Source organism: Carassius carassius, chromosome 6 (genome assembly GCF_963082965.1).
Source record: "Carassius carassius chromosome 6, fCarCar2.1, whole genome shotgun sequence".
In the NCBI taxonomy this organism is placed as follows: Eukaryota; Metazoa; Chordata; class Actinopteri; order Cypriniformes; family Cyprinidae; genus Carassius; species Carassius carassius.
Window position 1 is genome coordinate 34,351,442 of NC_081760.1, and position 17,398 is coordinate 34,368,839.

Consider the following 17,398-nt stretch of genomic DNA (forward strand, 5'->3'; position numbering starts at 1 on the left):
TTGTGTCAATGTTCAAATCTTTGTGATTTTAGGAAGCTGCTGTAATTAAAACATTTGTGGTGAATAGTTCAGTTGTCTGGGTCTCTATATCGAAGTGTCTCTCTGCATATGAACTGTTTTTATACAGTCTATAGTATGAACATTACTGTAGGTCTGTCTGTAAGTCACAGCTTTAAAATAATATATTCTCAATTTTATTGTCAAGCCACTTTTAAGACTTATGAAAGCATTTTAACACCACAAATGATAAAAAGCGCATTTAAAAGCACATCCCCAGATAATATGTTAAATCCTATTCTGCAGTCATGCAAGAAAACCAGACTTTCAAGATGAGGAAAAAATAAATTTGCAAAAAAAAAAAAAGTTATTTAAAAACTGGCATCATAAAGGGTGAATTTGATCATGTAATGCTTGTTAATTCAATGTGAATATATTTAGCTTTTGGTAATAAATTGATCCAACGAAGTCCAAAAAGATTTTTTTTGTTGTTGTGTGTTTGTTTTGAAAAGAATACATATTTACAAGTCATTTTTAAAGCCTTAGCTGCTTAAGGCACACTAGCTAAATGCACTCTCTTCTAAATGACTGTGTTCCTCCTCCTCCGACGACGAGTGACATATGAAGCCTCACCTGTGGGGAAGAAAAGGTTTATGAAAAAAAAAATGATGTTATGATTATTCATGCGTTTAGTAAACTGATCAAATACCCTTCTCTCCTTTCATTCCTGGGGGGCCTGGGGCGCCTCGGGGGCCTGAGATTGTAGAAAGGTAAAATTACAAACTGAAACATGAAACAAGGTTGATGAGATGTCTAGCTGTGCTTTTGCTGATGTTGAGGCTCTTGGAAATAAAAATGCAAAAAATGCATTGAAATTCAGATTGTGTGTAAATCAATGAGCTCTTTATAACAGTTTGACAGACTATTTAAATACTATACTTAAAATGCATATAAATATCAGTCACTTTCTATATCCTCTTATTGTCTATTTAAATGCTTAGTTTTATGATCAAAGTTCTACAGTTTTTATGTCTGGGGGGTTCTGTAAAAACATGTAATTGATGATTGACTGGTAGAGCACTGCGCTAGCAAGCAAGGAAGCGCAAGGTTGGGGGATCGATTCCCCGGGAACACATAATATGTAAAAAATTGATAGCCTGAATGCACTGTAAGTCGCTTTGGATAAAAGCGTCTGCTAAATGCATTAATTTAATTTAATTTAATACATTATAACATATATATACAAAAAGACATGTGAACCACAATCTGAGGGGATGTTTTTACACTTACTGTATAGTAAAACAGTAGTACCTTTTACTTGCAAAAATATAAAATAAATAAAAAAGTATAAATGATCAATCAGATGACAAGTTGAAAGGATAATGTTGATCATTTAGAGGCCTTGGGAATTTGCTTATCAACACGATGCAGTAGGCTTTATAGTGTTAATACAATTTAAGGTTTATTGACTGCAGCTGTAATGCTCTCAGTTGCCACAGAAAATACATTTCTATCATTGAAACTTAGCAGGCAATGGGGCTAAAGGTTTAACAGAAATATGGAGTTTAGGTTTTTTGGTAAAATACAAACTGTTTATAATCTGAGCCATAGGTCTAAATTATCTTTTTGGGTATAAATTATTTTAAAGTTCAATAAAAGAAACTATATAAGAATAAGTGATTTTTTAATGGATTTTTACGTTATTTGTATGCATTTGTCTCATTGTAAACAGGACTGTTAAATCATGTCATGTCACTTCCTACTATCTTCACACAGATACTAAATTTAACTGGCTTTACTTGCTTTGCTGACCTTGACATGAACATCATATGGGTATGTGAAATGTAGAACATGTACCTATTGGTCCTGGAAATCCAGGAGCTCCTTCATCCCCTTTCTGCCCTGGTATACCTTGTGGTCCAATCATACGGTGGTCTATAGAAACAGTCGATTGTAATTAATATAAATAGTCAATATATAAGATTTTCAAAACAAATTTTGAACAAGTTCCATCTTGCCTCTGATGTAGTCTATGATTGCAGTCATGTTAGAGTAAGGAAGTTCTGGACTGATTCCTGGAGGTCCAGGGGGTCCGGTGGGTTCAGGGGGTCCATGGTCTCCAGGGCGTCCAGGGGCTCCGGTGCGTCCAGGGGGTCCGGTGGGTCCAGGGGGTCCAGGGGGTCCATGGTCTCCAGGGCGTCCAGGGGCTCCGGTGCGTCCAGGGGGTCCATGGTCTCCAGGGCGTCCAGGGGGTCCGGGGTTTCCAGGGGGTCCATGGAGTCCGGGGTTTCCATTGCCTTTCAAACCATCTCGACCTTGTAACAGGCCACGAGCTGTGGAAAAGGCAAACATTCTAATCAATACTTGTATTTTTTTCAAGGCTATTTATAAGACATGTAGCATAACTTACACATTATGTAATCTGAAACCTTTTTAGCGATGACTGCATAATCCAAATTCTCATCAGAGCTTGGGTGGCCTGCAAACATCAAGTAACATTTATTTATACAGCGCTTTATACAATACTGGTCATTTTAAAGCAGCTTTACCATATTACGCAGGAAAAATACCAAATCAATCATGTAATCGTCATCAAATATTAGACAAATTCAAATAATACCTTTAAAACTGCTCTAAAAATGCTAAAATAGTGTCATTATTCAGCTCAAATCCATGTTGATTCAGTTCAGTTCAATAACAATGTACAGTTAATTCATTACAAAACAAGTTTCATTCAGTGATAAGCGGCTTTACAGGAAACAATAGTGTTGTTATCCAGGGACGCCAGTTCTGTATAGATTCAGTTCAGTTCAATAACAGTGCTGATGTTGCAAAATTCATCAGTTACTAAATTGATTTGATACATCTGTAAAGCAGCTCTACAGAAGACAATATTGTCATTCAGCTCAACTGAATTAAAGTTTTGTTCTCATCTGAAAAACATGCTACCAATGAACTGCTGAAGAGAGACTTAAGATGAAATGTGTTTAACAAAACCCTCTTCTTACTTTTGATATACTCCTGAGGCTCTGCACGGATTTGTGGTTGGTTTTCATTAACAGCGTAAGACACTATTCCTCCAGAGCCTCCTGGTGGTCCTTGAGGTCCTGGGGGACCGGGAGGTCCTGGCAGACCTGTGAAACCAGCATCTAAAACAACACAGATAATCCTTTTAATACAAGCTGTTCCTATTAAGGTAACTTTGATCATATTTGTCAGCTGTTGTCTCCAGATATTGAGATTTGCAGTTGTTTTCATTAATTTTTTTATGGCCAATTCTTGCTATTGGCAAACTGTAAATAATCAAAAGCTTAATTTACAAACATTTCTTGAGCACATTTCAGCATATCGGAATGATTTTTGCATCACAAGGATAAATTACATTTTAAAATATATCAAAATAGAAAACAGTTCATTTCAATTATATTAAACAAATACCAAATAACTCACGGTCTTGTTGAACATAAAAGACTTCTTTCAAATCATTTGACCCAGATCCTACCATTCAACAGACCCAGCACTCGTCCAGCAACTTCCTGAGTGTTAAAGCCATATCCACCTGGCCCACCTGGGGGTCCTGGGGGCCCTGGAGGACCAATCAGGTACTGCCTCACCTCATCTCCTAAAAATACCCAAAGAAATTGTGGATGCACCAAAATCTTTCATAAACCACATTAGTTGAACCACATTTAGTTTATCAAATGCCAAACACACACACACACACACATTTCACACTCACTTTGAAGGTATTCAATGACACGGTTAGCTAGCGAATCTTCAGAGCCTGATCCGGGAGATCCTGGTGGTCCAGGTGGGCCTGGAGGTCCAGTCAGGTATTCTCTGATGGGCTCACCTACAGAAAGACATTGAATATTACATTCATGGAGCTTATTTACCCATTTATATTGATAACAAGTTAAAGGTGTCTTATCCAGAGGCACAAAAACTTCTAGAGATGCTTTTCTACTCAACATTTGTAGAAAGTGAAAGTGAAAAAGTGTAGAAAAGAAAAAAAAAGAATACAAAAAGAAAATACAGAAACAAATTTGTTGCCCCAACGCTAGGGATAGTGCATGTAAAATAAATTTCTGTACTCGTTTACTCAGCCTCATGTCTTTCCAAAACTGTATGACTATAAAAGAAGCTATTTTGATATGGGACCTGAAACTGTTTGTTCACATCCTTTAAAATATCTTCTTTAATGTTTCACAAATGAAAGAAAGACATACATTTTTGGAACAACATGAGGGTGAGGGATATTAATTTTTGGATGAACTATCCCTTTAAGTTGTTCCAGTATTTAAGGGACGTGCTTGGTTGCATAAAAGTTCTTCATGTCCTCTTAAACGTACTTCTAAGGTAGTCTGAGATCTGTTGAACAACATCTGGTGAGCCGCCACCCGATGAACCGGGTGCTCCGGGAGGCCCTGGGGGTCCAGGTGGACCTGGTGGTCCTGGAGCGCTTCTGGATCCTCCACCTTATAAAAACAATCACATAAAACTCTCTCTGTCACTACAGAAATGGTTTATGGTTCATGTCATTGCAGATGTTTGCCTACCGTAGGAGTATCCTGGAATGCCAGGGGCCCCTGGGACTCCAGCATCACCTTCGTTTAAATAATAAAAAGGTGTAATTAAAATGTTGGTAAACAGGTGTAGAAACACTAACTCCATTTAAAATTCTAAGTGTTCTGCTGCAACCCGAAGATGATTCTTACATGGTCATATGTGTAAAACTATGTAAAACACTGATATAGTTTGTTCCAATATACCTTTTGGACCTTCTGGTCCCATGGGACCCACTGGCCCTTGAGGTCCCAGTGGTCCTGGTGGACCCTCAGGACCTTGTTCTCCACGTGGTCCTGGTATCCCTGGCTGTCCTGGAATACCTGGATTCAGGGTAAAATAATGTAAACTTTCCAGCCAGCTATTGTATAAAAATAAAGCTTTTTTAAATTATTATTATTATACAATGTATCACTAACCGATTCCAGGTTCTCCAGGTAATCCAGGCTGGCCTTGAATAGAGAAAGATCAAAGAGAAGTTTAGATGTAATCCAAATGTGTCAGAATGATTATTATATACTATATGTGTGATTGAATGTTACACACCAGGGAAACCTTGAGGACCAATATCACCTGAACAGAAGACATTAAACATTAGAATTCACAGGGTACAGGGTCTCAAAAAAAATAAAATAATAATAAATAAATAAATAATATATATATATTGTGTATTGGATCTACCTTGTGATCCCTTTGGTCCAGGAGGCCCAGGTGGTCCAGCAAAGAAGGTTTCTGATTGATCACAAAAGCCATGATCAGATCACTTTTATACCATAATTTAACATCAATGTCTCAAGCACTAATACAGTAAAATAAAGCACACCTGAAGTAGGTACAAAGCTTCCTGGTTCACCTTTTTCACCAGGAGGACCAGGTTGACCAATACCTGTGGAAAAAAAGAAATTAGAATTTAATACGGTAACAATACAGAAATGCCGCCTGGAGATTATGAAGTTAAATTAAGATGAATTCAGGAACTATGTACCTGGTTTTCCATCCTTCCCCGATGGTCCAGGTGGTCCTGGCAGACCAGGTGGGCCAGGAGGACCAGGTTCAGAAGTAGCTTTCTCTGTTCAGTTTAGATGAAGAGTGAATTAATGATATAAATGCATTTATAATATACATTTTAAATAGTGAACACACTCACTCCCTGTGCTCTCAGAGACTCCAGGCTTCCCATCTTCTCCTTTGTCTCCTCTATCTCCCTTTGAACCTGTAGAGATTCAGAGGTCAGGGAACTAAAACGTTCTGATTTCAGTCTTTTTGTTTTATAGAAAAATATACATATATATATATCTCACCAGGTGGACCAGGAAGACCAGCAGGACCGATAGGACCTAAGGTTCAAAACAATAATGTTAGCAATATTAGCAAAGGCATATAGTGCTGTTTATCTGATCCTTTTCAACTTCATGACACCTGATAGTCCAGGTGGTCCAGCAGGACCCGGAGCTCCAGGAGGTCCAGGTGGTCCAGGTACACCCACAGTGTTAGTATTAGCGCCTACGAGGAGTGACCAGAAATAAGATGATGAATGATGTCACCACCAAAGAGCCAGATTATTAATATTATTATTATTATTATTACTACTAACTAATTATCTTTGGTGTTCCCTCACCTGCAGAAATGACTCTTCCGGGCTCACCGGGCTCACCTAAAGAGACAACATCATGTACGTGGTAAGACAAAGTGTATTTCTGTATATACATCATACCACTTCTACCTAACACAAACTTCAGTCATAATGTATTAGGTATTAGGCAGAAGTGAATAATTAAATAAATAAATTAATTAATTAATTATACCTTTAGCTCCTGGCTGGCCAGGAGTACCTGGCAGACCTATAGTTGGGAAATAAATGGTTGAAAAAAAATAAAAAATAAAATAACATTTATATGGTGAAGGTTAACCAAAAAAATAACTGTTTTGTATGCAACTGAGAACAAGTCAAATCAAACCTGGTGGTCCTTGGAGTCCTGGTGCACCTGTGCAGAAAAACTTTCTTTACATGGTTTGCATTATTAACAGTTATGTTTAAAAAAGCATAAAAAAAATGCAAATGTTCTTTTTATTCATGGTTTGAACTTTCTTTCATTTATACCTGGTATTCCTGCGTCTCCAGGAGGCCCTGAGGGTCCCCGAGCTCCAGGCAACCCAATCGGACCTTGATCGCCTTGAATTTAAATGAAAAAGAAATTTAAAGAATGCATGCATGAAAAAACGACACAAACTAATATTTTCCCAACACTTCGTCTTAAAATTACCTCGAATTCCTTTAACACCATCTGGCCCAGGAGCACCTGTGAAAAATGAAATATAATATGGTATATGATATGTTATGATACAGCACATACAGTTCTTTTCAATCCAAAAGTTTGGTGTTAGTAAGACTTTTTTAATGTTCTTGAATGGCCCTTAATGTTTACCAAGGCTGCATTTATTTTATCAAAATACAGTAATAACAGTGATATTGCAAAATATTATTAGAATTTAAAATAACTGTTTACTATTTTAATATATTATAAATTGTCATTTATTCCTGTGATGCAAAGCTGAATTTTCAGCATCATTACTCCAGTCTACTGTACAGTGTCACATGATCCTTCAGAAATCACTCTAATATCTGATTAGCTGGTCTTATTATAAATGTTGTATAAAAGTTTTGAATGTTGCAGGCTTTCTTTCACTCAAGTTTCTCTTTCTGTGATGAAACCTACCTGCTGATCCTTTAAGACCTTTCTCACCAGGAGGCCCGGCTGGTCCGACCTGACCTGGCTCACCTGGCAAACAATATTATATTTTGCAATGGTGAAGAAAAAGCCTTCATTCACCAATGCTGATCAATTTATATATATAGTTGTAGGTAAGATAACTCACCAGTGGAACCACGTGGACCTCTCTCTCCTTGATCGCCTAATTTAGTAATAAAAAAGTAATCATAATTATCAGCATAAAAACTTTAGAAGTACATGAAAAACAGCATTACTGCAATACCCTATATATCTCTGGCTTCTACTGACCTTTGACCCCAGGTGGCCCTGCAGGTCCTTTATCCCCTAAACATATTAAAAAACGATGAAAACAAATAGTTTTCACATGAAATTCTTAAATGGGAAAATGTTAAGAAAATATATATTTACCCTTAGGTCCAGGTTCACCAGAGTCTCCACGGAAGCCTTGGGGTCCAGGAGTTCCTGAAAGACCTGGTACGCCTTGTGCACCTGCATCCCCTACAGCGACAAAACACATTTTTTCCCCAAAATATAGGTCTTTACTAGCAGCTTCAGAATAAATATATCTGTAAGTATCTGTTTGCCACCAGAATGATCTCTATATACTGTACTGATATTTCTCTGGTTGTTTCTCTCTTGGTCTTACCTTTGGGACCCACAGGGCCTGGTGGTCCTGCTAACCCAGGTGCACCAACATCGCCAGAAGAACCTGGGGAGCAAACGCGGAGCAGTTAACAAGTCGTTTTTTCATCTTGTTGTGAAGGCCTTGTGCATATGTTTATATTACAGTAAATGTATTACATGTTACAAGTTAAATGTCAATATAACAGTAGCAATAATTATGCCAGTGGTATCACCTTTCTCTCCTTTCTCTCCAATTCCTGGGGGTCCTGGTTCTCCTCTGTGGCCCGCTGGCCCCTCTCGACCCCTCGGCCCAGGTAAACCATCGTTTCCCGATTCACCTGTGAATAATACACACAAGCAGATAGGTCTGAATCATCTTTGTCCCATGTGAGCATCACTTCAGCTGTAATAGAAACAATTGACTGGTAGAAGTTAGTCCTGGTTGAGTGTCTCTGCATCACACCTGCACTTCCTTTGGGTCCTCGAGGACCTTCCTGTCCAGGATGACCAATGATTCCAGGAGGACCTGGAAAGATGCCATTCATTCATTCAGTTTATTAACTTAGACTTTTCTTCTAAGTACATTTCAAATCAGTATTTCTTTATTCATATATTTAGGAATGTTTCAGTAGGTACAGTATACAGTCATTGCAAAGGATTGTAATGTTTGTGATATTTAAAAAAAAAAAAGGTACCTGAAATCCCAGGAAACCCTGTATCACCTGTAAAATTATTTGTAATATTATTGAAACATTTCCATAATATTTAATAATATATCTGATGTATTTGTAAAATATTATTGCCATACATTTGAGATATGACATTAATGTGATATATTTGTGATATAACTGATACAGTACATTTGTGATATTGATGTGATATTGAGGTGTTTGTGATGTGCCATTATTGTAATATATTTGTGATACATTTCTGATATTATGATACTGTTGTGATAATGTATGACATTATTGTTACAGATTTGATATAATTGTGACAGATTTGTGATACAATTATGTGACACTGTTGTGAAAATGTGTGACATTATAATATATTTGTGATATAACTGTGATACATTTGTAATTTTGTGATACATAAGTGATATATCCAATACATTTGTGATATTGCTGCGATATTGTCATATATTAGATATAATTTGATGCAGTTGTGCTGTGACATTATTGTGATATATTAATGATATCATCGTGATACATTTGTGATATTATATGGCACTGTTGTGATGTGTGACATTGTGATATAACTGTAAAACTGTTGTGACGTTATGATATATAAGTCATATACTGTAATTTGGATACATTTGTGATATAACCTACATTTCTCAATATTGCTGTGATATTATCATATATTTGTGATATTATGTTATGTTGTAATGTGATACTGTTATATTTATCTAATACATCTGCGATATTATGATACTGTTGTGAAATGTGTTACATTATTGTTATATATTTGGAATATATTTGGAATACATATGTGATATATTTGTAATATTATATGGCACTGTTGTGATAATGTGTAATGTTTGTGATATAATTGTAATACATCTGTGATTTATGTGTGATATAATTGTGATCCATTTGTGATATTGTAATATATTTGTGATATTATGTGACACTATTCTCATAATGTGTGACACTGTGATGTTTGTAATATAATTGTAATGCATATGTGATATTATGCTATCTTTGTGATATAATTGATACATTTGTGATATTGTAATATTTTGCTGATATTATGTGTTGCAATATTATGCATGTCTATTTGTGAATCTCATAAATTTGTGAAACTGACAGTTCGGTGTGATATTTTTATGAATACCTTTCACTCCAGGAGGTCCTTGGTCTCCTAGAATGACATTTCAGATGTATGTATAAGTAAAAATGCACTCCGTATTTCTCCAGATTTATCTGTTGAATCTAAGGGTTACCTTTAGGCCCAGGTTCTCCTCTCTCGCCCTTAAGTGAAGTTGCCAGTGAAGCTATAAAGAAACCAAATTTTTTTTTTTATAAATGTTTAGGTAACTGACTGGGTAATGCTATCAACATAGTTTAGCATGAATAAATGGTAAAAACCTCTAATGGTGTCTGACTGAAGTTCAGATCTGAGGATCTGTTGGATGGTCCTCTCCAGAACCACAGGGTCTTGTGCAGCAGCTGCTGAACCCAGGTTTATAGTGTTATCGGCACGGACACCAGAGATGCGCTCAGCGTATGAAGACTCCAGTGGATCAATGATGTTCACAGCCGAGGAGGCGGACAAACGACTGGTTCGAGCAGAGACTGCTCTTTCTCCGCCATCAATAGCGTCCACACGAGCCTTTAGCTTCCGGACCTCCTCACCTAGACAGAGAAAGATTCATTATGAAGGAAACTGTCAAAGTACAAGGCATATCAGTTAGTCTCAAATAACTTTTTGAGATGTAATGTACCCAGTGCGATGAGACCACAGAGAAGTCCCAGCAGAAGGAGAAGACCTAAGATCAACGCCAGAAGCCACTTCCACCACGAGCAGCAGGAACAGAATCCTAGTCCTGCCTCGTCAGACTCATCCTTACGGATCTCTGTTGGGACATTAGAATACGAGACTATGAATAAAACCAGATCCAACAGGCCATCATTACCGAATGAGCTTATGTTTATGTTAAGGTTTTTTTAGTATTTTGCATTTCTATAAGACATTTACCTGCATAGGTTGCCTTGTCTTTTGTTGAGGCTCTGGAAGCTGAAAACACATAAATGATGGTTTTATTGGATGTAATTTCAGGGAGGATTTTATTATTAATTAAACAATCTACAGTAAGTGACTTTATGTGAATGCACCAGTCATTGTGGATTCTGTAATGCTGGAGATCATCTTTTTCTCCCTCTTAAGCGAATCTTCAGAATCTGTTATATAAAAAAAACTTTCTGTCACAATTACATTTCAACTAAAACATTGTGTTTATTAAAAAGTAATATGTAAAATAATCATATCGTACACTAATAATGAACTTATTTTGAATTTATCATTCGAATTCAAAAGTTTGGGGTAGGTAAGATTGTGTGTGTGTGTGTGTGTGTGTGTGTGTGTGTGTGTTTGAATGAAAAAACAAATAAAAAAATACAGTAATATTATTCTTACAATTTAAAATAAGTCTTCAGTGTCACATGGCCCTTCAGTTGCTGGTCTAGACACATTTCTTATTATTATCAGGACATTTTTGTGGAAACCACTTTACATCTATTCTTTCATGAATAGGTATTTTAAAAGAACAGTATTCGCAATAGACACCTTTTATAACCATATAAATGTCTTTACTGTAACTTTTAATGAATTGAATGTGTTCTTGCTCAAGAAAAGTATTCATTTCTTTCAAAAGCATTTCCAAATTTCTGAACAATAGTGTATACAGTATTTAACAATTTTACCCAGTTCAACTAGATTTTTTTATTTTTATTAATTAAACTACTGTTTGAACTGTATATTAAGCTACAAAAAAGTCTCTGCTGTCTACCTGCTCCAGCACTGGTGGTGGAAGTGACGAACTGTTTGCCAGTGTTTTTGGACATGATCAGTCTCTCACTCTCTTTCTTAGCTGCTACATTTTCTTTTCCAATCGCAATAAACTTGCCATCTTTCACAAACACATCATCAGCGGTGATAGGGCTGCTGGGAACAGCTGTGAATGTGACATGAAAAAGAAGGAATTTTCATTTGCTAATAATTATTACTAGTTTATTATTATTATAATTATTATCATTACAAGTATTTTTACTAGTAACAGTGGTGGCAAATCCAGCGCTGCCAACATTCTTCTGTGCCCCATACACTGGAAGTACAAATGGACATCATAAATCTCTTACTATAGTTATTTGCATGCACTGCATCAGTGTATTAAAGTCATTATACAGAGACAGGGTTAAGTTACCTTGGCCAGTACTGATTCCATTAACCATGAGAGCACCACCAGATGTTGACAGGTTATTATGCATCCCATATCCTGAGAGGAACAGAAACACAGAGGGCAGCCATCAGAATAACATGTTCTGTTGACGTTCTCTCAATGTTATCAACAAACATGATCCTAGTACTGTTAACACAGCATTCAGTATTTTGGTCAAGAACTTATTTATTTTATTAATTTGTGCAGTGTGTTTTGGTGCATCATTGTAATGGGCAGTGGCAGTGTGAATGTAATGAGCTGCACTACCGAAGGCAGATGAGCTGAGGGTCCGATTATTCTGCATGCCACCTATGATGAAACAGCACATGATCAGTTACTTTTTTATTTGTATCTTCAACACACGGAAATGCATGCATGCAGACACAACCACATTGTCTCTGTGTAACCTGTGGGAGATGATGGTTGTTGCAGAGTGGTGTAACTGAGATTGTTTGGGTTGGTGTAATATCCGCTGAATCCAGCATCCAGGACTGTTCCGTCATAACCTGTAAGACATGAATTAGTGCTTAAGGAATGGCTGTGCTGGGTGAATCACAGGCATATCTGAGCTTGTGAGTGTGTAGTACCTGACTGGCTCTCATGACGGGTGTCCACACTGGCTTTTTTCGGGATAGGTAGAGTGTTGGTGGGAGAGCGAGGTGGACTAATGCTCCCGGAGCGACTTCCCTTCAGTAATCTCTTCACATCATCCAGCTCTGTCCCTAAATATAGGACACTACCTATCATTTTCTGAAACTCAAGCCCACACTAACTAATATCTTACAAAAAACAATATTTTTATATTATATTATGCAATTATTAGCCAATTAGTAAATGAACACATAATAGAGTTTTAACTGAACGTGAGTAACACTAACATCTAGTGGAAGGAGAGGCACTCTGCAATCTGGCCCTGATCTCACTCTCTGAAAAGAAAAATATAACATTAAGATTTAAAATGAGACTTAAAGATGACATAAATTAAAAGAGCCATTAAAAAGTTTCAAAGTATCAAATACCTCGTGTGTGCGTGCGTCCTCTAGTGGCAACACTTGTCGAAACTGCCGGGGGGAGAAATGTATCACGAATTAAATAATAATACTAATAACAAGAAGAACAAGAACAAGATTCATATTTTAAAAGTATAAGTTGGTGCTTATTTTTGCCCGACTCAAGTACACTTTCACGAACATAAATCAACAAAAGGCCGCTAGCATTTTTGTTTTGCTAGATCATTGTAAAGACATAAATACTGTAATAATGTATTACTTCATTATATATTTGCATGTATTGACAACGTATTTTGCAAACATTTTCTGTCCAATCAAATGCTCCAGAGAACGAGCATGTCCCGCCCCTCAATACATAATACAAGCAGCCAGCAAATCACAAGTGACGTATGTAAAGACCATTGGCTATATATTTTTAAAAGGGGCGGAACCAGTTAAACAAGGTTAAAACAGAGGTGAGAGAAAAAAAAGGTCAGTTTGTGGGTTTTGTAAATTGTGCTGATTTATGATACAATTCTGACCTTTTTTTTGCGTGATATAAATTCGCAATTCTGAGAACATACCAGCCACCCCTTTCAAAACTGGACTTGTGAGTTTATCTCACGCAATTCTGACTTTATAACTTGCAATTTCGAGCTTATATCTCCGTAAAAAAAAAAAAAAAACTAAGTGTTTTGAGATATAAAATTGCAATAACCTTTTTTTATTGTTTATTTATCTCAGTGGGTTCCATGAATTTCTATCATGGATACTACAAATTCCAAGTTAGTTTTTCCTCCCTCAAATTTCCCAAAACAAAATACTAAATGGACATACCATATTCTTTCTTTACGTATTCAGGGGATGAATTGCCACTGGAGCTCCCTGGGTAAATATAAATTACATACATAGTGTTTAATCTGATTAACAATGCATATTATTAAATAATATCAACATTTACACACACTCAGTGTGAAATTCCTTACATCTGAAACCAATTTATCCTAAAGAGTCATACTCTCTGATTTACCCTCATAACCTCCAGTGTGAAGGTTCAGACTGGTCTTCCTCTCTGCAGGAACTTTGCTGTAACTCAAAGCTTTCCTTGTTCCACCAGGCGACGAGGAGCTGAACTTGGTCACAGTCATGGAGCTGGAAGTACCTGCGGCAGACATGACTGCAGAGGAGCCAGTGCCACCTCCTCCACCTCTGGATATGTTCATACCACCTCCAGAAACACTAACAGAACCGCCTGAGGATCCAGACACTAACTCAGAGGAGGAGACGGACCCGTATCCAGAGGAAAGATCTCCTCCTGTTGCTGAAGAACCACCTACTTTCGTGATGGAGGTAGAGACACTGCTAGAGCTTTTAACTGCAGAGCTAGAACTTTTAACTGTAGAGCTACTAATGGGTCCGGTTACACTGATTTCACGAGATATTTCGTCAAATCCACTAATCACAGATCCTGCTCCTGAACTGCTGCTGCCTGAACTTCCAGACGAGGAGGCTGGAGAAAAGAGAGAATTACTGATCAACTTCAGTAAGTGGGCAATACATCTCTCTACTATGGATATGTTGCACAGGCTGACCACCAGCTTTGTGAATTGATAATTTTGTGAATAAATAATATTTTTTCTGTGTCTGTCTCAGTTACTGGTTAAAGCTGATGATTCCTGGACTCACAGGATATGACATAACTTCTGAAAGCGCCTCCTTCAGCGCTGCTCTGGGTGAAGATCTTCTTCTCCACCAGAACAGCTCCACCTGAAGCTCCTCCAGAGCCTGAGCTGTTCACAGTGGAGGTCAGTGCCTGCTGACTGCTCGAGGAGCTGCTGTGTCCCTCTGGTGGTGAGACACCAAATAACATTCAGTAGGGAAGGAGATCTCACAGTCGTCCCGTTGCGTTAATTTCAATTTAGAGAACAGCACAATTAATCGTTTTTAATGCAACTATGTAGTTATTTCAGAAATGTTATTTAAACCTACTTGGAGGTAGAGATGTCAGTCTTGTAGTTGTTACAGTTTCTGTGTGTTTTTGGGTTTCTGTAACTTAATATAATTCAATTAAGCATAACTTACAGTTTTACTAATGGTCATAAATTACTTAATTACATTAATTACTTAAAGGTGTTATTTTTCCATGCTCACCTTTTCCTGATCCTCCAGATCCCCCTTCTGCTTTCACAATCTTGGTTGTGGTTAGCTTGTCCATTCCATGTTAATGACTGTAAACCAAAGTTAATCTTATTAAAATAAAATTTTTCATGTATCATCAACATCATTAATTCAACATGCTTTCAAAAATTGCATGCAAATAGAAAATGAAAAATGCAGAACTATTATTTCAAAAGCAACTTTTTATTTCAAATGCAGCTCATTGAAGCATATCATTTATATATATATATATATATATATATATATATATATATATATATATATATATATATATATATATATATAATATGATTATATAATCGATATATGATAATTTATCTTCTAAGCTTTTAGAAAAAGAACCTAGACACTTATACATTGATTTAACTGGATAACCAAACAGCAAAGTCAACTTAATTCTATCCCACTATCAAGTTTTTTTTTTTTTTTTTTTTTTGTTTTTTTAGAAAAGGTTTTTTTTTGCTGTATCTTATATTATATTTATTAAACCACAAAATTTGTCAAAACACGGTCAGATTTTTTGCTCAGAAGAAACTGACACTTACCATTTGTTATAATTTACCATCTCATGTCAAATAGTCTGTCCCGTATGACCACACTGATGTTTTTCAGTTCAAGTTCAATCCCAGCACCCCTCATAAAAAGATTTTTCAGCCTGGATTTCAAGCCTTCTTATCACATCTGAAGCCAACAAGTTTAAACCTGAAGCTTTCCTCAAGGCTACAGCTATAATATCCTCACCTGACACTTGATACCATCGTGTATGAGGGATTTGAATTCAAGTATTTCTGAGTTTGCTGTGAAAAGTCACCTCTCTGATCAGTCCTTTATTTTATAAATACGTTAGATGTCTTGGTGATATAAAATTTACAAAATCAGTTTTCTTATCTTGGAGGTTTGACATCCCATCTTTTCATTAATGAAAATAATGTTTAATAGTACATTTTTGTACTTTGTTTTTATATGTTTCAAAACATTTTTGACTGCATACTCAGAGAACGAATAACAATAACAATAATCACCTTTCACCTATCTTGACCTTTGGCACCTCTGCTATTGTCACCTGTTCTAAGCAATGTTTATCACTGCTAATGCTGTGTAATATTCATCATCTCACCTGTAATACAGTAATGATGTTTAATTGAGAGACTTTCTCAAGCTACTAGGAGCTCTACACCCTGAAATTACTTCATGAATGGCAGAGCATACACAGAGCTAAAGTCATGAGATATTATTACTAAATTAGAACAACAGCCACTAAACCAAACTCATGTTTATGTATGTGTATGTGTCTGTGCTTGTTCTGTATTATGTATGACATTTTTTCTGTCAAGTTTTGGTCATAAATTATGCGTCTAAACACAATAAGCTCATGACCACAAAGGAATACTTAAAGGATATTTTCCTTTACAGGTTAGATTCTTTCAGGACGTTAATGATATATATCAAAAGTATCAGTACAAACAGATCAAATCTCAGAAGATTCTTCTATGTTATGGATTATATAATAGATTTGTTTCTTTGACTATTTCCGTTTGAAGCCTGACAATGTGCCACAAATGTGACCCTTTCATTGCCAGTGGTTTTCATCGACAGGTGAGCAGTTTGGCTGTTCCTAGAACAGCTGAAGAGTTTATCACCAACCTGACAGACTTTTCCAATCTGTGAACACACAATCTTGAACTTGCACTTGAAAACAGTTTCAGTTTTAATCAACAGAAAAGTCCCTCAATAGCAGAACAACAAATCTGAATTTAAAAGAGCATGTTAAAACTCACCTTGACTCTTGTTTAGGTGAAATGAGTATAATCTTCTTCTTGTACCCCTGTTCTTCTGTATAAAGATGAGCTCCAAAAGCTGTTATATTTACGAGCAGGCACGTTCAGATGTGATGAGTAATCCAGGACCCAGCATGCATGCTTTTTACCCCTTTACATGCAATATAGCAGTTTGTCTGACCTCCAGCCACTTACAGGCGAGTTTTGACAAGACGAGGAGGGCTGTCACATCACAAGACCCCAGAGGCACTTTTATTTGCAAAAACAAGGAACAAAAATCATTATGGCCCGGATAAATTGCCTGGGAGAAAGTTCTTTAAGTGGAATTATGATGACTTGAGGATATATCGCAACCTGTTCTATAGGTTATGAAATTTAGTCTTGCTTCCATTGCATTCTACAGTTATTACTAAAATGAGATGCATATGTTGGCAGGAGTCATGGGAATTATAAATGACAACAGGAAAGTCATGAAGTCCCTTCAAATTCCTCACTGAGCATCCAAATGCTTGGCAGTAATGATGACCATTTGTACTGCTAGAAGGCAAATGGTCAGCAGTAAAGATGTCAAACCACACACAAAAAAAAAAGAAA

General features: G+C 36.7%; 1 protein-coding gene across 1 annotated transcript; it reads right to left on the reverse strand.

The window, feature by feature from the left end:
• Window positions 1-675: 675 nt before the first annotated feature.
• On the reverse strand, window positions 676-15,936 carry col17a1a (collagen, type XVII, alpha 1a). The gene is made up of 51 exons (XM_059552785.1): window positions 15,572-15,936; window positions 15,000-15,076; window positions 14,838-14,894; window positions 14,535-14,693; window positions 13,879-14,358; window positions 13,686-13,733; window positions 12,879-12,920; window positions 12,738-12,785; window positions 12,447-12,581; window positions 12,267-12,365; window positions 12,127-12,168; window positions 11,845-11,916; window positions 11,692-11,745; window positions 11,431-11,595; window positions 10,757-10,822; window positions 10,620-10,658; window positions 10,366-10,497; window positions 10,010-10,276; window positions 9,865-9,915; window positions 9,756-9,782; window positions 8,615-8,641; window positions 8,383-8,445; window positions 8,153-8,257; window positions 7,942-8,004; window positions 7,704-7,793; window positions 7,584-7,619; window positions 7,441-7,476; window positions 7,281-7,343; window positions 6,828-6,863; window positions 6,665-6,736; window positions 6,522-6,548; window positions 6,369-6,404; window positions 6,182-6,217; window positions 5,983-6,066; window positions 5,865-5,900; window positions 5,711-5,776; window positions 5,549-5,632; window positions 5,387-5,449; window positions 5,245-5,295; window positions 5,110-5,136; window positions 4,983-5,015; window positions 4,770-4,886; window positions 4,557-4,604; window positions 4,350-4,475; window positions 3,737-3,850; window positions 3,500-3,619; window positions 3,006-3,146; window positions 2,408-2,476; window positions 2,016-2,231; window positions 1,855-1,932; window positions 676-751 (listed from the first exon to the last, which is right to left on the reverse strand). The coding sequence occupies exons 2-51, from the start codon at window positions 15,061-15,063 to the stop codon at window positions 699-701; spliced, it is 4,263 nt and encodes a 1,420-aa protein (XP_059408768.1). The 5' UTR covers window positions 15,064-15,076; window positions 15,572-15,936; the 3' UTR covers window positions 676-698.
• Window positions 15,937-17,398: the final 1,462 nt, after the last annotated feature.

Coding starts and splice junctions, on each gene's coding strand:
- col17a1a (XM_059552785.1), bottom strand. CDS start 15,063: ATGGACAAGCTAACCACAACCAAGATTGTGAAAGCAGAAGGGGGATCT. Junction 10,659..10,756: donor TACAGAATCCACAATGACTG/GTGCATTCACAT, acceptor ATGTGTTTTCAG/CTTCCAGAGCCTCAACAAAA. Junction 3,620..3,736: donor TGTCATTGAATACCTTCAAA/GTGAGTGTGAAA, acceptor GGGTATTTTTAG/GAGATGAGGTGAGGCAGTAC.